The sequence below is a fragment of the Oryctolagus cuniculus genome, chromosome 20, assembly GCF_964237555.1.
Source record: "Oryctolagus cuniculus chromosome 20, mOryCun1.1, whole genome shotgun sequence".
Classification (NCBI taxonomy): Eukaryota; Metazoa; Chordata; class Mammalia; order Lagomorpha; family Leporidae; genus Oryctolagus; species Oryctolagus cuniculus.
The window spans coordinates 16,115,762-16,140,387 of NC_091451.1; the positions used below are offsets into that span (position 1 = coordinate 16,115,762).

At 39.7% G+C, this 24,626-nt stretch overlaps 1 protein-coding gene across 1 annotated transcript; it reads right to left on the reverse strand.

Moving 5' to 3' along the window:
- Positions 1-3,032: 3,032 nt before the first annotated feature.
- Positions 3,033-17,474, reverse strand: COX16 (cytochrome c oxidase assembly factor COX16). Its single transcript, XM_002721675.4, is given in 5 exon segments — positions 3,033-3,305; positions 3,307-3,387; positions 7,369-7,431; positions 12,136-12,207; positions 17,281-17,474. Coding segments are annotated over 5 exon segments (315 nt in total). The 5' UTR covers positions 17,350-17,474; the 3' UTR covers positions 3,033-3,275.
- Between the last annotated feature and the right edge of the window lie 7,152 nt (positions 17,475-24,626).

The following is a 24,626-nucleotide window of genomic DNA, read 5'->3' on the forward strand; positions in this document are numbered from 1 at the left end:
TCTTTTTCTAGTCTCCTAAACTAGAAGTTAAGACTAATAATTTTAGATTTTCTTTAATATAAATATGCACTCGATTCTATGAATTTCTCTCAAAACACTTCTTTGGTAAGCTGTATCTTAAACTTCACTTACTGTGAGACACTTAGGTTTCTTCTCTGACCCATGTGTTGTCTAGAATAGTGTGGTTTAATCTGCAGGTATTTGAGGATTTTCTGTCACTGGTTTCTATTTTATTCCACAGTTGTCCGAAGGTGCACTTTGCATTTTTACTCTTTTGAAATTTGTTAAGGAGTGTCTTCTGGTTATCCATATTAGTGAAATGTTTAGTGTGAGCTTGAGAGGAATGTACATTCTGCTGTTATTGAATGAAGAAGTCTATAGGTGTCAATTATATCTGGTTGGTTGGTTTTTAGTCCAACTGTGTTCTTAGTGATTTTCTGACTGTGGAATTTGCCAATTTACTGATAGAGGATTGTTTGTCTTTAACTATAATAATTTATTCACCTTTTTCTCTGCAGTTTTTTGTCTCATGCATTTTTCTGCGTTGTTAGAATGTGCACACATGCTAAGGATTTTATTTGTAGAGAATGGACCCCTTGATCGTTATGCAATGCCTCTCTATGTAACTTTTCTGAATATAGCTACCTCAACTTCCTTTTTACGATTTAGCATGGCATATCTATTCTTCTCCCTCCCTTTCTCTTTTTTTAGTCAGGGTGACTCTCAAAGGCATTCTCCATTTGTTAGTTTTTTAGTTCTAGCTTTCATTTTGGTTCTTTTATTACCCATCTGTTCTTACATGTTGTATACTTTTTCCATTACAGCTCTTGGCACATTAAACATCATTATTCTAAATTCCTAGTCTGTTAAGTCCAACATCCCTGCCATATCTGAATCTGGTTCTGATGCTCATTTTGTCCCTTCCAAATGTGCTATTATCTTTCATTTTTTGTTGAACACGATACACTGAACAAAAGGAACTCCAGGGGACATGCTTTAGTGAAGTGGTGACTTGTCTATTTCAGGGGGGCGCATTCTATATCCTATGATTAGAACTTTTAGATTTTAGTGAGCCTGGTCCCTGGACTCAGATCTTCACAAGTGCTTCTCAGTTTTCCTCTTCTCCCAACTCCTGTTTAGGTCAAACAGGAAGGATATACTAGGCTGAAGCTGACTTTGTCCCCTAGTTAGGCTGTGGTAAAAACCCAATGTGACTGAATTCTAACAAAACAGTTTCACGTTCAGGCTTTTGTTAAGGAAAAAGAGAATTCTCTGGGCCTACTGGGACTCCTGGAGGTAAAATTCATAATTTTCTTAACCCCACAAAGTCTGGCTTCCAGGCTTTTTTCTCTCACGTTACTCCATTCTCAGTCTCTAGCAATTAGTTAATTACCTTTAAGTATTCCTATACAACGCTGCCTACAGCGGTGGTTTCTAGACAGACTCTCCTCCAGGGAAATGGGGATTCTCTGTTCTTTTCTATGTCTCCAGTTTTCAGGAGAAACCATGATGGTTTGTCCCATGAACCTCAATTGTCTGATATATCAAAGAGCTGATTTTCAGTTTTTCAACTTTTTTGTTAGGATGGTATGACTTCCAAGTTTCTTACATGTCAAACTGAAAATCAGATGTCCTTCATGCTGCCTTTAATTTTCCAGACTGCTTATAGCGTTTTCCATATCAGCAACGTGTAATAGATCTAGTTTCTCTATATCCTTGCCAGCATTTGGTATGATCATTATTTTTTTATTTTAGCTGCTCTAATAGATGGCGCAGTGATTTCTCAATGTGGTTTAAATTTGTATTTTCCTAATGGTTAGTGACATCAAACATCTTTTACTTGTGCTTGTCATCCATATAGATCCTCTTCAGTGTAATATCTCACTGTTTTTTGGCTATTTTCTAATTAAAATTTTTTAAATTTTCCAAGTTCTTTGTATATTCTAGATATGAGTCTTTCACCAGACACGTGGTCTACAAATATTAATTCTCAGTACATAGGTTCTTTCAATCTTTTAACAGAGTCTTCAGGAAGCAAAAGTTTGTGATTCTGATGAAGTAAATTTGTCAAATTTTTCTTTTATGATTTTTTTTTTGGTAAGAACGTCCTAACAAGAACAATTTGCTAAGTCCAGAACACTTTCCACTATGTTTTTTACTAATATTTTTATTGTTTTCTTTTCCAATTAAATTAATTATACATTTTTAAGATAATTTTTGTTCAAAGAGATTCGGATGAAAACTTCTTTTTTTTTTAATCTCTAAGAAATCCTATTACTTCCATGGTTAACTTACATCTTACAAATCATCTCTCTCACAAATTATCTTCACTAGATAAATCAGCTTACTTTCCATGTTGCTAACACTAGCCTACTAAAAGGAATACAGATTTTGATAGGACAGGAGTAGATTTATAATATTTTGCCAACTGTCATAGGAATATTTCAGTTGCGACTTTAGATGTCTGGAATTCAGCACGAAAATACCAAAAGGCAGGGAAACAAGTGAAAAGGAGAAAATGAGACAGAAAAAATTTAACTTCCCTCAAGTCTACCCTTTTGCCTAGAGATCAGATCATAGCAAATCCAAAGTTAAAAGCAAACAAAAAGCTAGAGGGTCAATTTGCATGCAAATTATACTAAGGCATAAAGCATATTTCCCAAATTATAGTAATCTGTAGATTACCTCAACAAATTTGCCTTATCTGCTTATAATCATATACTACCACATGATTTTGGCTTACCCAGGAATAATTTAGTTTTCTTAAATGTTTAAAGGTATAATATAATCATCAGGTGATGCTTTGTAGACTAACTACCCAGTATGTGACATATTATAAATAAAACAGACTCTTATTAGATTGTTACCACTATTATTTTCCTACATACGTGTGGTATAAAATCAGTTTGACTTTAATATGAGAATTTGGATCCAAACCTACTGTTCTCATTAGCAAGCATAGCAAAGTAACAAAATGTTGCCCTAGTGGCTACTCGAAAAGGAATGTGGATGGTAGTCAAAGAACAGAATCATTTTTTAGTGTAGTATTCACAGCTTTACTGAAAAGTATAAAATGTATAGAGACAATACTGTTATTTCATTTGCAAATTAAATAGCTGAGAAGTATAGATTAGAACATGACTTTTATCAAAATTATCCACTATCAAATTATTCATATCCAGTTTTCTGCAGATTTGGGATTTTTCCCACTGGATTAATAACATATAGTGGGAAATCCAATTGATAACATTCTCATTAAAAAAAAATCAGGAAAATCAAGTTTTCTTAAGAATTTCCGGATTTTTGTCCTTGGAGGAGGTCAGGATCTTCCCAAGGCCTGGGTCCTCGAATATTCTTCCAATCATCAAAAGTAGAGTCCTTTATTTTCTATTGAACCACAAAAATGAAAGAATACATATTAGTAAAGCTCCATGGCTTTGCTTAGGACATTGCTGAATGATAAATGAAGGAAGATAATCCACTGGGCCCTCAATTATAACTTTAGCAAATAAACCAACTGCAGATCATACATAATAACTGAAGAAATGCCTTATTTCCCAGGATTTAGAACTTTTCTTCCCTGCCATTGACGTTAATGCCCATCCTTTCCTATATAGTAATAAAATCATTAAAATACAAAGAGTCTATGCACCTTATTTTTGAGAGCACAAAGAAAGGGAAGACTCTAGGAACACAAGAGTATAAACCTGAGGGCTGATCCAGCATAATAATGACTAAAGGATGAGCATGGGTGACGGCAGAGAGGAGCAAAGGCACAGATCCTAAAGTCTTCTAGAAGGAAAAGAGAGACAAAGATGACTTGTCTTTGCCAAGATGTAAGTCTAGGCTTTAGAATGAAAAAACCTTCCCCACAGCTACTCTGAGCCAAACCCTTTTGGGCAATCAAAAGTAACTTCAGCTATAGTCTGGATTATCCTGCCTTCACTGCCTGCAGTGTCTGTCTCTCAAGCACAGGACTGAAGGGAGGAAGAAAGGGAACCACATACACATGGGTATACTTCAAAAGTTCATGGAAACGGAATCAAAAATAAACTTATTTTGATGCAAAGCCTTCTGAAATCCGCTCACATGCATGGTCTTCAAAACTTCATGGAAAATGCATAATATTAAAACACTGTGCATGGATTTCAAAATGTTTTTGTACCAAAATAAACATATGGCTTGGGCCTGGTGCTGTGGTGCAGCGGGTTAAAGCCCCATCCTGCAGCATTCACATCCTATATGGGCACTGGTTCGAGTCTCAGCTGCTCCAATTCCAATCCAAGTCTCTGCTATGGCCTGGGCAAGCAGCAGAAGACGGCCCAAGTCCTTGGGCCCCTGCAACCACGTGGGAGACCTGGGGGAGGCTCCTGGCTTTGGATCAGCACAGCTCTGGCTATTGCGGTCATTTGGGGAGTGAACCAGCGCAATGAAAGTCCTCTTTCTCTTTGGCTCTACCTCTCTCTGTAACTCTTTCAAATAAATAAAATAATTCTTAAAAAAAAAAAAAAACCATATGTCTTAATTCTACTTCTCCAAGAACTTTCAGAAGTACTCTCATATTTCTTCACTCTTTTGTTGCTGACCTGACAGTATCTTTTATGCATCTTCTATTTGGAATATTCTGGAATAACTGAATAAGCTAGAAAATAGAAGCAGAGAAAACACAAGATAGTGTATATCCAAATACAGACAACATGGTATTAATTTACCTTAGTTAACACTTGGATTCTAAGCATTAGTTTTATACTAACTAGTTGGATTATCTTTTTTTTTTTTTTTTTTTTTTTTTGACAGGCAGAGTGGACAGTGAGAGAGAGAGAGAGACAGAGAGAACAGTCTTCCTTTTGCTGTTGGTTCACCCTCTAATGGCCGCCGCGGCCGGTGTGCTGCGGCTGGCGCACCGTGCTGATCCGAAGCCAGGAGCCAGGTGCTTCCTCCTGGTCTCCCATGGGGTGCAGGGCCCAAGGACTTGGGCCATCCTCCACTGCACTCCCGGGCCACAGCAGAGAGCTGGACTGGAAGAGGAGCGACTGGGACAGAATCCGGCGCCCCGACCGGGACTAGAACCCGGGGTGCCGGCGCCGCAGGCAGAGGAGTAGCCTATTGAGCTGCAGCGCCGGCTAACTAGTTGGATTATCTTAAGCAAATGATTTAAGCTGTCTGGGCATTAGTTTCCTCAAAAGTAACAGTGAAAAGGGTAGATCACATAATCTATATTAGTTTCCTTAGTTCTCAAATTCACTGGTTTCTAAAAGAATTACAAGGAGAATCTAGTCCCAAACCCTTCATAACATCACTACTGGCACAGTATGACTATATGAATGGTCTTAAAAAGTTCATATAAAAATGCATATTATTAAAAAAACATGGATTTCAAAACAATTTTGCTAACAAAATAATCTTTTAATTGATTCAATTTTCCATGAACTTTCTGGAGTACCCTCATGTATCTGCAAGTAGCACACTACAATTTTTACCAAGATACAGAGAAGCAGTAAATGAAAATCCTGAGTAATTTTGCTTATAGTTTTACAAAGAATCTGCAAAAAGTGTATTTGGAGGAATAAAATTCTGTTAATATGCAAGAAGAGGGTAAAGTATTTTCAATTACGGTTATGAAATCAGCCTCAGTTATGAAAAGTTTTTAATAGAATAAATTTATTCAGATAACAGAAGATAAATATGCTTAAGAGAAATAAAATGGCTCTTGGATGAGATGCAGAGTTAGCAGAACGCATATTAAATTCGGTCCAGTCTTCAGAGATCTTTTGAAAGGAAGATTCCCTGTAGAAATTCTCCAACACAGGCAGAGGGACTAAAAAGTGGGCTGTTACGTGCTGGGCAAGACCACCGAGACTCACTGTTTAACAGCCGACTGCTACAGCACTGACTGTGGAGCAAGTGAAGTAATGCTGAGGAGAAGCAGTGTCACGAGTATTGGATCCAGCCAGAGTGGAGATTGTTCCTCACTGCCTTGTTACCCTGACATCCAGTAAGACACTTTCTAACAGGCTGCTCTTAAGGAATAAAAGATTATGTCCAAGAGTAAAACTTTTTTAAACACATCTCAAAATTTAAAACCAAGCCCTGACAAGATTCCCTGGGTAGATAGGCTGGAGACTGAGCCCAAAAGGGGCCTACAAAACACTGTGGCCTTTACATAGATTCTCCTTCATAAAGCACAAAAACAAAATAAGAAAAACATCGCTATCCACCGCCCACCACCAAAAAAAAAAAAAAAAAACAAAAAAAACCAAAACAAAACAAAAAAAAAAACCACAAACACCAATTCAAGGTGACTGGACAATAATTAAACTCCTGCTAAGAGGAAAATCAAGACTCACCAGAAATCTCTTCACTGTGTTATTCAGGGTCCAAACTTTCAATCAAAAATGACCACATATAAAAAATAGCAGGCAAATATGGTCCACTCCAAAAAGTGAGCAAACCAGAAAAGATGAAGAGTGTCCTCCCTCACACAATGTGCTGATAAACTTTTTGATTTCTGCTAATCACATGATCTCATTTCAATTTTTATATCCATTCCTATTTTAATTTGAATATCTGTCCATGTTAAAAAATGATACTTATTTTTCTTTTCCTCTATATTCTCACATGCTTTGCCAAAGTTCCTACTGATCAACTGAGCTGATAGACTTTTCATATTGATTTTCAGGTGCTATTCATATTTAAATGAATTAATCAGCCATAATAAGATGAAAATATTCCCAGGATTTCTAATTTGTTGATTTTATTACATCATTTTTTAGGCTGAACGCCTAAAATTTCAGGTGTGAAATTACCAATCTTTATTTTTATAGCTTTTGGTTTTGTTTAATACTAGGCTTTCAGACTCAAGACCACGAAAAAAAGTCTCCAGTTTTTTTCTTCCAGGATTTATAGGATTCTGTTTTTTTATTAAAAATTTCCTGGTCTGTCTGAAATCTACTTATTCACCATAAGTGAAAATGGATCCATCCTTATTTTCTTTTCAAATGACTATATGCAGGTTGAACATTACTAACTTGAAAATCTGAAATTCTAAATACTCTGAAACACAAAACTTTTTGAATGCTGATAAAATAGGAAAAGATTTAAAATTTGGCAAACATTCCATTAGGGATGTTCAATCGGTGAAGACTGCAAATATTCCAAAATTAAAAAAAAAAAAAAAAACACTCCAAAATCTGAAATGTCTATGGTCTCAAGCATTTCAGGTAAGGGATACTTAATCTGTAGTTTGCCAGATACCATATATTTGAGATACGTGATTTTTTTCTGCACTAGTAACAACTTAAGTTTATGTTAGGGAAGATCACTAACTAGAAAGATCATTATAAAATAAAGGATAATAACATACAGTACCTCATACTCTGACTCCAAAGAAACTTTATTCATTTTCAGTTTTTTTTCCAATTCAGGATCAATCTGTAGAAAAGAGATTGGAATCATAAATTATTTAAATCTGCTAGATTCAATTTTTAATTCTGAAAGTTACAGAATGGATGGCTAAGATAGTATGTCCAATACAAACATGCAAAACCTCTACCATCCACTCAACTACATAATCATAAATAATGTAGCACCCACTACCACAATGAATGTACCACTACAGCCAACAGTAGCTAATATTCACTGAACATTTGTTATAAGCCAGGCATTTTGATACCAACTACCTTGTGTAATCCTCACAAAGCTTGTATTGTTTTCTTAAAAGGACAAATGTAAAAATAGTACCCATAAAGTAAAAGAGAAATAAAATAGGCTACATTTAAATTTAAGAAATTTGTTCATCAAAAGATACTACTAACGAAGTAACGACTAAAAGGTTTATAATCCAGCATGCATAAAAAATTCTCAGAAAACAGCAAGAGGGGCCTTTACTTGCTGTGGCCTAGCAAGTAAAGCTGAAGTCTGTGGGACCAGCATCCCATATGGGCACTGGTTCCAGTCTCAGCTGCTCCCACTTCCTATCCAGCTCCTGGCTAATGTGCCGGGAAAAGCAGCAGAAGGTGGCTCGAGTACTTGGGTCCCTGCACCAATGTGAAAGACCCAGAAGAAGCTTCTGGCTTTGGACTGGCCTAGCTCTATCTGTTGCAGCCATTTGGGGAGTGAACCAGTGGGTGGAAGATCTCTCTTTCTCTGTAACTCTTCTTTTCAAATAAATAAATAAATAAATCTTTAATAAAAAAAGAGTAACAGCAAGTTCAAAACTCTAGCAGAAAAAAAAAATGGGTGACAGAGCTGAATAGACATACCACAGAAGATATATAAAATAGGAAATAAAAATGGTCAAGACATAAAAAAGTGATCAGCCTCATGGAAAATTGAAATTCACAACATAACGAAATAATAATTCATAACACACCCAACAAAATGGCTTAACAACAAAAAAACAGGTAGGTGTCATGGCCCAGTAGGTTAAGCCACCACTTGAACACCAGTAACCCATAACCAAGTGCTGATTGGAGCCCCAGCTACTCCAATTCCCACCCAGTTTCCTGCTGATGTAGTGAATGATGCCACAAGATTTGGGTTTCTGCCACCCACGTAAGAGATTTGGATGGAGTTCCGGGCTCCTGTCTTCAGCCTAGCCCCAGCCTTGGCTGCTGTGGGCATTTGGGGAGTGAACCAGTGGATGAAAGATCTCTGTCATTCTGTCCTTCAAACAAACAAACATATAAACAAATAAATCCAATAGAAAAAAATACCAGACAGGACTAAGTATTACCAAGTTTTTGAGGTGGTAAGAATAACAAATTTTTGGTAAGAGTACAAACTGATATAACCACTTTGAAAAACTGTTTGGCATTATCAAATGAAGCTGCAATATGATACATATACCCTATGACCGAGCAACTGCTTTTCTGTACAAGAGAAAATTATACAAGAATGTTCAGAGCACCAAAATAATTCTCAGTAGCCAAAACCACAAATCACTCTAAATGCCTATCAACAGTAAAACAGATAAATAAATAATGGCATAATTTGTGGAATACTATTTAGCAATGAAAAATCTTGGGGTCGAGCCGGCGCCGTGGCTCAATAGGCTAATCCTCCACCTTGCGGCGCCGGCACACCGGGTTCTAGTCCCGGTTGGGGCGCCGGATTCTGTCCCGGTTGCCCCTCTTCCAGGCCAGCTCTCTGCTATGGCCAGGGAGTGCAGTGGAGGATGGCCCAGGTGCTTGGGCCCTGCACCCCATGGGAGACCAGGAAAAGCACCTGGCTCCTGGCTCCTGCCAGGATCAGCGCGGTGCGCCGGCTGCAGCGGCGGCCATTGGAGGGTGAACCAACGGCAAAAAGGAAGACCTTTCTCTCTCTGTCTCTCTCTCTCACTGTCCACTCTGCCTGTCAAAAAAAAAAAAAAAAAAAAAAAAAAAAAAAAAAAAGAAAGAAAAATCTTGGGGTCAGCAAAATATGGCCCATGTAACAAATATGGTCCAACCCTTATTTTTGCAAAAGAAGCTGTATTTGAGCTTATGTTTATCTATGACTGCTTTTGTACTTTACCAACTGAGTTGAGCAGCTGTGAAAGCTCAAAGAGTCTAAAATTGAAATCTGGCTCTTTACAGAAAAAGCTTGCTGATCCTTAAGAGTTAAAATATAGCATAAGCTATTGGCACAGATACTGAAGCAATAACCGTTGGGAGAGAAAACCAAGCATTGGGTTTGGGATTGTCACGTGTCATGTGTCACGTCACGTGGATAAAAACAGGATGTCGGGGTATTACAACATTTAATAAACAATTAAATGGATAATTCAGAACTAAAACAACACAGTAAATGAAATCACAATATTCAAAGGATGGCTTTAGTAAAAGATTGGACACAGCAAGTGGCAGGTTTAGAGACTAGAAGATAAAACAATAGAAAATATACAAATTAAATTACAGAAAGAAAAAAGAATGAGGAATAAACAAAACATAAAAAGCATAATAGAAATATTATGTCCATTATAGGAGGTCAAGAGATCCAGTAACAAAGTTTCTCCTTCTGTTTATCCACAGGATTTCTGATTCAGAAAAATGAAACTTTATTTACTTTTATAGATCAATCAAGAAAACAATATAACATTGAATGTTCTTGTTAACATAGTATACAAGCTAATTCAGTAGCTGCTATTATAGATTGAGTACTGGTTTTTGGTGGAAGGATGAGTAAATTTATCATCACTTTGTAAGTACTTGCCTTTTTCATCCTGCATCTGAGAGACTGTCTTCAAATATTTTCACATCTCTGTCTCCAATATGCCCAATTTAAATTCTTCTTTGCATATTAGGCTGTAAGTATGCTCTGTATGCTATTTATCTCCCTAATCCACTTGTATGTGTCTTTCTATCTGTCATTAAAATAGAAGTTATTTGACCTCTATTTCAGCGGTGTTTGAACCATACTGGTACTGGTATTGTAACTGCTATCATTTTATTATCTGAATCTTAGGAAACATGGACATATATCTATAATACCCCTTTACAAGGCACAGCAGACAGGTAAAACCAAAGATTGTTACTGCTCACAACTGCAATGTACTTAAATTGTACACTTAAATTGCAGTACTCAGTGTGGTGAAACAATGGATGACCCATTGCAGAGGACTTACAGTTGTTCGCAGTCTCCAGTCTCAAGCCCTTTTGACTTCAGCATTCTTGTCCTTGAGACCCCACCTTGACTTCAAACTCTTCTGAGCACCATCAACCCCAATCTTATCATCTCCATCCATAAGGACAACAGTCATCCTTTCAGGCTCATTTACACTGTATGAACTCAACCTCACCAGAACATTGACTCTTAACTTCAGCTTAGTTTGATTTCTCAACATCAACCAACCCCAATCTCTCAGTCTCAGTAGGCCTTTCCTTTTCATCTTCCTCCTATACACCTGACCTCATTCTCTTAACAATATTCTCGACTTCAGCTTTAAAAAAATTATCTATTTTCAGTTTTATTTGGAAGCCAGAGACATAGAGAGACAGAGAGACAAAGAGAGATCTTCTATCCATTGCCATATACCCCAAATGCTTGCAACAGCCAGGGCTGGGCAGGGCTCAAACCAGGAGCCCAGAACTCAATCTAGTTTTCCCACATGGGCGGCAGGGACCCAAGCACTTGGGCCATCTTCTACTGCTTTCCCAGGCCATCAGCAGGGAGCTGGATTGGAAGTAGAGCAGCAGGGACTTGAACTGGCATCCAGATGGGATGCCAGGACTGCAGCAGAGGCTTAACCTACTTCTCCACGGTGCTGGCCCTATACCTCTCTTCTTAAAGGGAAAGAGAAAAACTCCTTGATAAAGTACTTGGGATGCTAATTAAAATCTTTTAACAAAATTTAAATTGAAAACTGTTAGCTGAAGTTATTCAGTGAGACTCAAAATCTGTTCCCTCATAAAAACCAATATATTCTTTTTAAATTTAATGTTTATTCTAATACCTACTAGTGTTGGTTTCTCTCAAACTACAAAATTAAGAAAAGTGAATAGGCTTTTTTTAATTATTATTATTTGACAGGTAGAGTTATAGACAGTGAAAGGGAGACAGAAAGGTCTTCCTTCCGTTGGTTCACTCCCCTAATGGCTGCTATGGCCGGCGCTGCACCGATAGGAAGCCAGGAGCCGGGCACTTCCTCCCGGTCTCCCATGTGGGTGCAGGGACCCAAGCACTTGGGCCATCCTCCGCTGCCCTCCTGGGCCACAGCAGAGAGCTGGATTGGAAGAGGAGCAACCAGGACTAAATACTATCTTCTCTGCAGATTTCTCTGCCCTAAAATAGAGTCTCTCAGAGCATGATTGGATGCTGACTGAAAACAGCAGCATGTCTCAAAGGAAGCCAATTTGATTTTGTTTCTTAACTTTCCCAGGCTCCTGGCTTTGGGCTGGTCCAGTCCTGGCTGTTGCAGGCATTTGGGGAATGAACTAGCAGGTGGGTGATTTATCTCTGTCTCTTTTTCTTTGTCTCTGTTTTTCATACAAAATGAAAATAAAACAAAATTTTTTAAAAAAAGAGCACAAAGATCATTCAATCATAATTAGCTTTGAAAAGCAAGACAAACTCAGACTGTGTGGTGTTCTGATTACACACTTCCCCTAAGCCAGTACATATACAAGATACATATCAAACTCCAATTAGAATTCTTACTTTAATCTTCACAGCATCATATCGGATTTGTGAAAACTCACGAAGACCAAAAGAACCTCCAACAATCAGCAACTGAAAAAAAAGAAACAATCAAACAAAATAACAACACAGAATTCAGTCTATCCATAGATCACTTATGTAAACATTATAGACAGATTATACAAAATCCTACAGATTATTTTTCCTGGTGAGTCACCATTCACCTCTTCAGAGTAGATGGAGTACATACAGGAGATACACATATTGACAGAGGATACATTCTAAGATGTCCATACATGCCCAAAACTCTATATACTATGTTTTCTCTATATACTAAGTATTTTCCCATACCCACATACTCATGATAAAATTTAACTTATAAATTAGGTATAGTAATATATAAACAACAATAATAAATAGAATAATACTGTAATAAAAGTAATTTTTAAGCAGGAATTATTTATTTCTGAAATTTTCCTTTTAATATTTTTGGATCGTGGTTGACTATGAGCTGTAACTAAAACTGTGGAAAATGAACCCTCGGATAAGAGAGGATTACTGTCTCAGAAACATTAAAGCACATCATGACCTAAAACAAAGTCAGAACACCACTGCTGTACCTGACCTGATGGTTAAAATGACATCATGACCAGCATTCTATTATTTGAGCCTTACAACAGACCTATCAACTGAGGGAGGGGGATGTATTAGATGAGGAAATAAAAGCACAGCTAACTAAATGATTTGCTCACTGTTAAATTAAATTTGGCATTTAGTTGTCTCTTTACTTGGAGTTCTTATGTAACCTAACTTAGTAGGTAAAAAAACAAAACCTGATCAACTTATGAGTGCAAGTACAAATAAAGTAAACATCTACTTGTAACCTATCTAGCTATTGTACATTACTTCCTAATTACGTCTGCAAATACCCATCGCCCATGTTGCAGAAAGTAGCTCCCCGAACCTCTTCTGGTTCTGAGTGTTGCCTGATTTATGAATCTTCCTTGCACAAATAAACCCCAAACCTACCTGGTGTTACTCCCTCATGCTAAAGCTGCAAAAGTCTAAAAAAAATAAAGTTACCTTCCTTTTTACATCAATATATTTATATTAATTAAAGAAAAATATAGTAAGGTATAAAACATAACATATAAGCGTATATAATTTTGAAGTTGGAAATATCAACAAAACTTAAGTCTATGAATCTCAAACCCAGTAAGTGGGACCACATAAATGAACTTAAAACAACAAAAAGCAAGGACGATCAAGAGAAATTTCTGTTATACAAAGCAGCTAATATCTGCAAGAATTCTTTGTGTAAGTAAAATAAGTTATGTCTCTTAGCTTCAATAAAAAATATACACCACTGCCTTTCCTACTTCCTCTCTGCTCCTTTTATTCATTCTTCCTCCCCTTCATAAAGTTGGAGTACCTTACAAGGCTCACTCTTTATACCTCTTCTACCTATTTCCAACCAACACTGAGTCCCAAGGTGATGTGATCCAGTTCCACAGATTTTTTTTTTTTTTTTTTTTTTTTTTTTTTTTTTTTTTTTTGACAGGCAGAGTGGACAGTGAGAGAGAGACAGAGAGAAAGGTCTTCCTTTTGCCGTTGGTTCACCCTCCAATGGCCGCCGCGGCCAGCGCGCTGCGGCCGGCGCACCGCGCTGATCCGATGGCAGGAGCCAGGAGCCAGGTGCTTTTCCTGGTCTCCCATGGGGTGCAGGGCCCAAGCACCTGGGCCATCCTCCACTGCACTCCCTGGCCACAGCAGAGGGCTGGCCTGGAAGAGGGGCAACCGGGACAGAATCCGGCGCCCCGACCGGGACTAGAACCCGGTGTGCCGGCGCCGCTAGGCGGAGGATTAGCCTAGTGAGCCGCGGCGCCGGCCCCAGTTCCACAGATTTAAACAACCTCTATAACTGAGCAACCTCTAAATGTACATTTTTAATGGAAAATATACAGTGAACTGAAAACCTGCCTTCCTATTTGACTTCTTCTCTTGAAAATCTAATAAGTAGGGGCTGGCATTGTGGCACAGTGGGGTTAAGCTGCCACTTGGAGCACCAGCATCCCAAATGGACACTGGTTCTAATTCCAACTGCTCCATTTCCGATCCAGCTCCCTGCAATGGAGGATGGCCCAAGTGCTCGGGCTCCTGAACCCATGTGGGAGACCCAGATGAAGCTCCTGGCTTTGGCCTGGCCATTTGGGGAGTGGGGAGTGAACCAGAAGATGGGAATCACTCACTCCCTTTCTCACCTTCTCTCTGTGTAATCCTGATTTTCAAATAAATAATCTTTTTTTAAAAAGATAAAAAAGTCTGATAGGTATATACACTTCAATATGAAAGAATAAATCATGATATTTACTTCAACTCCCTTTCAGTTCTAACCTGCCTCTCACCAATTTTCACATACCAATAAATGTCAATTACATTCATCCAGTTCTTCCAGTCTGCTTCTTTGGAACCACCTATAGCTCCCATTCATATCTCACACACAAGGTACTTCAAAACGTTCATGGAGAGGCATGCATTTGGCATAGAGCCATAATGCTGCTTGGAAAGACTACATCCCATACTGGAAAGCTTGGTTCGTATCCCAGCTCTGCTCCTGATTCCTGTTCCTGCTAGTATGCACCCTAGGAGGCCTATGTGATGGCTCAAGTAGTTGGGTCTCTGCTACCCAAGTGATAGACCCATACTAAATTCCTGGCTCCTGGCTGCAGCCTGGAGCTCTTGTGCCAGCTCTTGTGGGCATTAGAGGCTGCTGTGGGTATTTGAAGAGCGAAAAAGTAGATGGATCTGTCTTTCCCCCCTCTCTGCCTTTCAAATAAATAAAAATTAAATTAAATTTAAAAAGATGCAATCAAAGTTTTCAATCAATGCTCACAGAAATTGAGATTAAGAATGAGCTTATTTAGGTGCAAAATTCTGAAATCCATGCAAAGGCAAGGAAAGTAGTATTAGCAAATGGTGGACAGTCCAAGTCCTCTTCTATATGATATTAAAGATTTATATAAAGTATTAATGTTTATCCAAGAGAGAAAGCAATATTAACTTGAGGATGAATGTAATATAGTAATAATGGCATATCTGATTTATTCACAACAAAGAAATACATCTTGAGTTCTTTCCAGAAATGTCAAATTTTACAGCACTGAACACAGCATTTTCCTCTATAAAATTATAGACAGGTCGAGGGCTCATATTCAGAACCACAGTCCTCCAGGTCTAGTATAGACAGAGAGAGCAGATGTCAGCTGGAAGAAAATCACTGTGGCACTTTGCACTTTCTGGGGGGTGGGGGGAAGCTCTAGAAGGTACTTCCATGCATAGCAATTTTAAGACCTTGGTTTGACAATTTTGAAAGATAAGAAACAAAACCAAATTGGCTTCCTTTGAGACATGCTGCTGTTCTCAGTCAGCATCCAATCATGCTCTGAGAGACTCTATTTTAGGGCAGAGAAATCTGCAGAGAAGATAGCATTTACACACGCCCTGTCATTTACACAAATATATTGGCTAAGATATCTTATAAAGTTATTTTTAAATTTTGAATTTATTATCATTTTATTTGAAAGGTAAAGAGACAAACAGAGATCACCCACCCACGATTCACTCCCCAGTTGCCTGCAATGTCCAGAGCTGGGACAGGCTGAAGCCAGGAGCCTGGATCTCAATGCAGGTCACCCATGGTGGTGACAGGGACCCAATCACTTGGGTCATCACCTATTGCTTCCCAGGGTGTGCATGAGCAGGAAGCTACAACTGGAAACTGAGTGGGGAGTGAAACCCAGGCACTCCCACACAGGATGCAGCATCTCAAGCAGCAGCTTAACTGTTTCCCAAACATTCATCCTGAAACAGTCATTTTTAAACTTATAAAAACTGACAGTTTCCTGAAGATGAATCAAAATTCCAAGTCAGCAGGCCGGCGACCTGGTGTAGTAGGTTAATCCTCCGCTGGAGGCACCAGCATTCCATGTGGGCGCCGGTTCTAGTCCCGGCTGTTCCTCTTCCCATCCAGCTCTCTGCTATGGCCTGGGATAGCAGTAGAAGATGGCCCAAGTCCTTGGGCCCCTGCACCCACGTGGGAGACCAGGAAGAATCTCTTGGCTCCTGGCTTCGGATTGGTGCAGCTCTGGCCATTGCAGCCATCTGGGGAGTGAACCAGCGGATGGAAGACCTCTCTGTCTCTTCTCTCACTGTAACTCTTTCAAATAAAATAAATAAAATCTTTAAAAAATTAAAAATTGCAAGTCATCAAAGATGAGTGAAAAATATCCATTACCTTTCTAAAGTCATTTCTTCCCTTTAGTCCTGCTTAAATGCAAAAGCTAGTAACTTTACCTGTACTAACATTCATACCAAGGTAACACACTGCTGTGTATTTAAAAACAACAACAAAAAAAGCAAACAGCCTTTTTTTTTTTTTTTACCATGACTTCAAAGTTTGCTGAAACCAAGTAAGTTGCCCATGGCAAACCAGCAAATCAAATGAGTTGTGCCGATTCCAGCTGCGGTTGGTCTTGTGTCAGCAGCCTGAACCTTCGTCCTCCCGACATCGTCAGGCGATTCAGTATAAAATTCCCTGCGACTCCGTTAAGCATCAAAGCTGCTTGCAGACCGCTTTAGACGCACCACAGCGACCACTTGTGGGCTACTGCCAGGCCGCAGGCGCCGCGCTAAACAGTTTATTCACAACGCCTTATTTGGCTCATCAAACCTCGGAAGAATTAAAGCAGTTCACAAACGAGGACGTTTAAACGGGGAGGCATTAGAAACTGCAGAGTTAAATTATCAGGCTGGGGATCCACCTGGAGAGCTAACGGAGTCCTCAGCTACAAGCAAATACATCTATTCCCGGTGATACAGGAACAGGAGCGGGGTGGATTGGGATGGAGGGTGGTGATCTCGTTCTCGGAGTTCCAGTTCAGAGAAATGCGACTGGCCGTAGGGAAGACAACACGCTCACAAGCGCGCAGACGCTGGCTGGGGACCGGGGTGAGGGGACCCGAGGTGATGAGTGTGAGACAGCCTCCAAGTCCGGTCTCAAACTCTCGCCCGGCCTTCCCGGCCCAGGGGTCCGTCCTCGGCACCCAGCGCTACGGAGGCCCCACCCCTTCCGGAACCCCGGCCCCGCACTGTCCTCTCTCCACTTACCAACATGGGAACTCCGTACCGAAGGGTCTTGTTCTTGCGCAGGGCGCGCATCACCGCGGGGGCAAGCATGGCACAACTTCCCCACTCACCTAGGCGCCCTTCCCTGCCGGCCCGACCCCACGCTCCCGCCCGGCGCGGGACGTCCGTCACTCACCTCCCTCCCTCCGCAGTTCCGTGCATGGTCCTCCTCGCAAAGGCCTCCGCCAGCCCAAAGCAATCGATTCCTAGTAACATATTCGCGCGTCGGCACAGAAACTGTTCCGGAACTTTGGTTCCGGAACACCCGCGTACAGTTGTCATTTGGGAACTTGAATCCGGTTCCGGGTAACCAACAAATTGATATTGAAACCGGTGCCTCACTTCTATCTTCCTCACTTCTGCTGGAAGTTGTCAGAGGCATAAATGATAGATTTAAGTCTTGACAAAGGTCTTCTTAGAACAGTCCCTGGCAGATGGCCATTCGATAAAATTAGCTAAGAAAAAGTGTTCTGAAGCTATTACTCCAAGCTCGAAAGCTATTTGTGAGGTGGAGAATTTACCAGCTTAATACAAACTTTTGAAATTAAGTCGCTAGAAAAGTTAGATTGAGTATAGTCAGTGTAGTATCTTTTTTTTTTTTTTTTCTTTTTTTGACAGGCAGAGTAGACAGTGAGAGAGAGAGACAGAGAGAAAGGTCTTCCTTTTGCCGTTGGTTCACTCTCCAATGGCCGCCGCGGCCAGCGCACTGTGGCTGGCGCACCGCGCTGATCTGATGGCAGGAGCCAGGTGCTTCTCCTGGTCTCCCATGGGGTGCAGGGCCCAAGCACCTGGGCCATCCTCCACTGCACTCCCGGGCCACAGCAGAGAGCTGGCCTGGAAGAGGAGCAACCGGGACAGAATCCGGCGCCCCGACCGAGACTAGAACCCGGTGTGCCAGCGTCGCAAGGCGGAGGATTAGCCTAGTGAGCCACGAGTGTAGTATCTTATCGCTTAGCACAGAACCCTTTACATAAATGCTTTCACAGTAAGATAGTTTATATTCCTCAGTCATTTCTGAACGCCTGGCTTCCACGACTCCTCAAGAATAAAGCCCATCTGCATGCATGTCTTTGGAAGGCTCTAGGAATACTGAGATGAAGACATGATGTACACTTTGAAGAAATTGGCAGTCCAATGACAAATGGACATAGGTCTAAGGTACTGTGACAGTTTAGGAAACAGTTGCCCTGAGTGCCGTTTGCCAGAATGAATCAGAAGAAGCCTTGCCCGAGCGCAGGTGACATACGGTCACGCCTTCCGTGCTATACCTGAAATCTTTCCATCTGCCACTGTCCTTCTAATGCTGCTGAAATATCCCTGGTTTACTCCCTTATCATACTCTTTCCAGCTGTTAAAGCTATCTCCAGAGGAGAACTCCAGATGCACTTTAGGCAGTTCCAGTGACATCTGTGTCTATAGTATTATAGGTGAAAACACCAAAAAGAAGAAAAGAAACAGAAACAATTTAAGTTATCTTTAAATCTATCTTCTGCACTACTGAAAATCATCTAGGAGACAAACAATGGTGAGATTCTCCTTTTACCCTGTGTTCACTCCAGTTTTAGCAAAGAATTTAAGACCCTCTGCAATATGACTTTGGTCTGCTTTTTTTGGCCATTGTTCATTCTATACCACCCTGGAGGAGATACTATGTCTTGAGGATTCCTTGAACTTCCACATCTTCAAAATGGTGTTCCAGGGACACCAGTTCTTGATGTCTCCCTTATTCCATAGGCAATGTAAATTATTCCTTCCTCACAGCTCTTGTGGCCTTTGATATATAAATATAACTATAAATAAATATATGTATATGTGTGTATATATATATAAAGTCATTATCACTCTGACAAGCACATAGGCAAGATGAAAACAGGAGAATGGAAAGAATACTTCAGAGCTTGAATTTGAACTTTGGAACAACAAAAAGCAGAAACTGCATTGATCCAAGGGAGACTGTGGAGTGATCAGGATACATTTATTAAAATAAAACTCTCTGCTAATTTCTTCATTTTCTTCTGTTTCTCCGTCTGACTAAGGAAGAGGACTTGCAAACATGGGAACTGGAGTAGGAGAAAGATCAGAGCCTGAAATAATCTTCCGCAGGTGTCCCCAACCATATCTGATAGGGGCTCTTGTTTTTGTTAACAGAGCCACACGCTGCAAAAAGAGGGTCCAGTCAACAATGGACCACTTTCGTGGTGGCTCCATAGATTATAATGGAGCTGAAAAATTCCTATCACTTAGTAGCTTTACTCTACCTTCTCTAGTTTTATATAAATATCATTGTTACATTGCTGACAGTATTCAGAATAGTGACACGCTACACAGATTTGCAGCTAGGATTAGTAGGCTGAACTATATATGTATAGTGTAGGCTATACCATCCAGGTTTGTGTAGGTACACTCTATGATGTTCACACAGTGATGAAATAGACTGACATTTATTAGAACATATCCCTGTTAAAAGGGAATGCATCACTACACAGCTTTACTTAAAGTCATCCCTTTTGCTTAAATATTGTCTGGTTGCTTTCACACAAGTGTAAAGACCAAAGCCCTGTAAGTCTAAAATATTTACATCTAAAATATTTGGATATTTAAGGAAAAGTGTGTTGACCCCCAGTATTTGGGTTTGAAGTTCTTTCTGTGGTTGATTAAAAAAATACCCATGGGGCCTGAGCTATGGCACAGCGTGTAAAGCCACCACCTGCAGCACCAGCATTACATAAGGGTGCAGGTTCAAGTCCCAGCTGCTCCACTTCTGATTCAGCTCCCTGCTAATGTGCCTGGGAAAGCAGTGGAAGATGGACCAAGTGTTTGGGCCCCTGTACCCAATGGGAGACCCAGAAGCAGCTCCTGGATCCTGGCTTCAGTCTGGCCTGGCCCTGGCTGTTGAGGCCACTTGGGGAGTGAACCAGCAGATTAAAGGCCTCTGTAACTTGGCCTTTCAAATAAATAAATCATAAAAAGATGCCCTTACAATCTATATACCACTCCAATCAGGAAGTGGAATTGAAGGTCCTTTCCACAATGACTCCAGGTTTGGCCATGACTTGATCTGGCCAATGAAGACATCAGCAAATGTGACAAATGCAAAGGTTTGATAAATGCTTTCACATTGGGGTCTGCCTTTTTGGAACCCTCGCCTGAGATGCCCCCAGTACTGTAAAGAAGTAGTCTGTTGGGAGCAGAGAGGCCACATGGAGACCCACGGAAGCGCCCTTATCAGTAGAAGCACTCATTGCCAGACATGTGAGGAAAATCTTGCACTACCCACCCCGATGTACATGAGAGTTGCCCATGGTAATATCAACAGAACAGGCAGCTTTCAGAATCTTTTAAAATATTGTTGCTTTAAGTCACTTAGTTTTGTAGTGGTTATGTAACTGGGTAATTGTGTCCATGAGGGGAAAAATGGCCATTCTACATACACAACAGTTACAGACCAGTAACTTGACTCTAGGCATGAACTTTGCTTACTTAAGCTGTGTGACAGCAATGATAACCAATACAAACTATTTTTACCTATTAAAGTCAGCTAGATGCAAAATGAACTTATCCTGTTCTGACAAGTCCTCATTCTATGGCACAAACATATTTCTCTTCTGTGTATCCTACACAGAGGATGGAAGATAGTAAGTGTTTGCAACTGCACTTTTAAACATTGTTTAAACAGGATGGTACTGCTACTGTCATTGTTATAGAACATTTAAGTTGGTATAATCAATTTCCCATTATCCATAATGGGAAGTTGTGACAGCATGGTTTAATCATGTTAAATCTAAGAAACTCTAATTTTCTGGGAGACTGGAAGAGTGGCAGACTCTTCACTGGCTTGAAGTAAATTCCTAGGTCTGGCACTAACTATTGTTGCATCTTCAGCAAGTTAATTTTGTCAGGTTAGGTTACTTTATCAAAAATAGGAATATTGACACTGCCTTGCACAGCTGAGAGAATTTGACATTGGTTGTAAAAAGGGTGACCCATGGCTGTGTCTGCAGTATGCAGGGTATAGTACACGATCACATATGCAGGTTTCGAAGCCAGACGTCCTGAATTTAAATCCCAGCTCTGGCACTTAATAACTATGTGATCAGGACAAGTTACTTAACCTGTCTCACTTACCTCACCTTTAAAATGGGTTAACAGCAGCAGTTATCTTAGTGTTGTTGTGAGGCTTACATAAATACATACAAAGAATTCATAATACTGTCTATAATATTGATAAAAACTCAGTAATTTTTAGCCAGTTATAATTCAGGCAATGGTTGTAAAAACTGTATTTATTTGAAAGGTGGTGGGAGGTGGAGAGGGAGAGGCAGAGAGAATGAATCTCCCATCCGCTAGTTCACTCCTCAAATGCCTGTAAGGTCTGAGGCTTGGCCAGGCCAAAGCCAAGAGCCTGGAACTCAATTTGACTCTTCCACCTGGGAGGCAGGGACTTCACTACTGGAGCCATTACCTGCTGCCTCTCAGGGTGCACATTAGCAGGAAGTTGGAATTGGGAAAAGAGCTGCGACTTAAATCCAGACATTCCAGCCTAGGATCTGGATGTTCATGCTGAGTATTAACTGACGTGCCAAATGCCCACTCTTCAATCTAGTTTTCTTTCCTTTTTTCATTGTTCTGTCAAAGGTGCTACTCCAAGGTGGCAGAAAAATGAGGTAAAATACAGGCTGTAAAGATTCAGTGACAAATTCAACAAGTTTTTATTGAATGCTAATATTCGCTAGTCACATTTAGATATACTTTATCTCATCTACTGTAACTGGTATCAAATAGTAAAAGTTTAAGATGAATTATAATGGATTTTGATGGCTTCTTTACCATATTTAATCTGTAGTGATATTCTCTAGATTATATGGTATTGTGTCCACTTGTTGCTATAGGGCATTTATTTGATCTTAGAAACTGACTGCTATTTATATCTAGGGATGCAATTTGACTTTAGAAACAAAGTAGAAAGGAATCAATACAAAATAGGGCTCAAAAGAATGATAATCTTACTACAAACAACATAACCTGGAAGTAAAATGCACATATATCAAGTAATAAACAGACTCATATTCAAATCAGTATTTCAGATATAGGATTAAAATGAGATTCAACTCAGTATCTCCACTTGCAAACCTGTAAACAAGGAAAGAGGATCATCCCATTTTCCAGTAATTAGTCAATGAATTTAATGATTATAGCAAATACAATGCTCTGTAAATGATTTTAGGCTAATGATTAACTTGCCTTCGAAAATGTAGCTTACTAGGGCCGGTGCTGTGGTGTGGTGGGTTAATCAGCGGCCTACAGCGCTGGCATCCCATATAGACACCAGTTCGAGTCCCAGCTGCTCCACTTTCAATCCAGCTCCCTGCTAGTGCACCCGGGAAAGCAGTGGAAGATGGCCCAAGTCCCTAGGCCCCTGCACCTACTTGGGAGACCCAGAAGCTTCTGGCTTCAGCCTGGCCTAGCCCCAGTTGTTGTAACCATTTAGGGAGTGAACTAGTGGATGGAAAATTTGTCTCTCCTTCTCTCTGTAACTCTTTCAAATAAATATTTAAATCTTTTAAAAAAAGAAAACCTACTTCAGGCCTCTCTCCTTCCCTTTTCCCCCTGTAAAAACAAAATGTGAACAGTGAAGAAAACTTTTAGAAACAGGAGCTAGTATTTGCTACAACTTGATTCTGAGAAGCAGCAATGCTTTCCTGTAATAAAGGTTTTTATGCTATCAAGTGCATTAGGTAAGCAGATCAAGTGCTGTGCCTTCTGTAAGTAGACATCAGTGAAATATAAGAGACTATTGCAGTCAAGAATGTGGTTCCAATCAGAACAGAATTCCTTAAAATACTGTCTCTTAATTGACCTTTTGAAGTTGGTGCTGGTCTTAAAGAAATTTGTAGTTAAAAGAGGAAAAGCAAAAACTTATTCTAGATAGCAGCCAACTGTACACCTATTTTAGGTGAGAGGCAGAATTTCAGAATTCAATTTCTACTTCTAGATGTGAGGAAAAAATATCTTAGCATCAAGATTACCCACAAATATTCTCCCATTTTCAGATGCTGAGCTCAGAATGACTATTTTATTTTTCTTTATATGTCCAGCACCTGGCACATAGTTGGCACTCATGAGTTACATTTGCTGAATGAAGAAAAAAATGCTCCTCTCTCCAAAGATAAAATACCTTTAAAACTAACTAGAATGTTTACTAGATCTATATGAAACTACATGAACTCTACTTCTATACGTATCTGACAGACTATAGTTCCTTAAGTTGGTTGATTAAATATATTTTCAAATACTTAAATAAATTTTTAAATAACAATGTTTACTGTAAAAAAAAAGTCTCTGGTTTACAACTACTGGAATGAATCGCAGAAGAACTCATATGATTGAATTTGATATTAGGCCTTTGTCTCAGATTGTTCGGTGGAATCTCTCAACTCCAATCATGATGGTTGCAATACTCTTCAGTTGTTGATCAGGTGTTTTTTTTTTTTTTTTTTTGTCTTTATTCAAAGCCCAAACCAAGATGAAAGTGGATGGAGATAATTTTTTAAATGTTCAGGAAGTGCATATATTTAAGACAGAAACATGAGACAGGGTACTTCTGTAACAGACTAAGTCTGATTGTGGCTAAGTTACATCATCTCTGGGCACCTTGGCTTTCTCATCTCTTCTATAGATTCATCCTACATTTTTTTTCTGTTTTCCTTTTAGTTTCAATCCTATGTGATTCAGTTCTAATTTAATACATGCACCAAATGAAGCACACTAACACTACACTTTGCTGGAGGTCTATCAGTTCTTAACAAATCAGGAGTGAAGGAATACTCCACTTTTTACTCCATGTCTATATTGAGGAAGAGCTCCAGTTAGCTGCAGCCATGTCTCTATGTAATTTAATAATGTAAATATAATCAGGTTTAAATGCCACAGAATGTGTTTATGAGCTTGCATACTGGAATCATCTGATGAACTTTATTTTATTGCTGCCTGAGAGTCCTGTTTAATTTGATCTGTAGCCTGGGCATAAAGACTTTTACCAGTGTTCCAGGTGATTCTACTTGACAAAATGCAGAAAGCATTAGCATAGAGCTATGAATCTCAAACTCAGTGGGGGTCAGAGTCACTTGGAGGGATTATTTAAAACACAGATTGCTGGGTCCACATTCAAGAGTTTCTGATTCAGGAGATCAGGATGAAGCCCCAAAATCTGCTTTCTCAGGTAATGGTGATGCTTTTGTCCACAGACCTTGCTTAGAGGACCACTACCAGGAAGGACATATTATTGATGCTGGCACTCGAGTTAAAATCCTGATTCCATTATCACCACC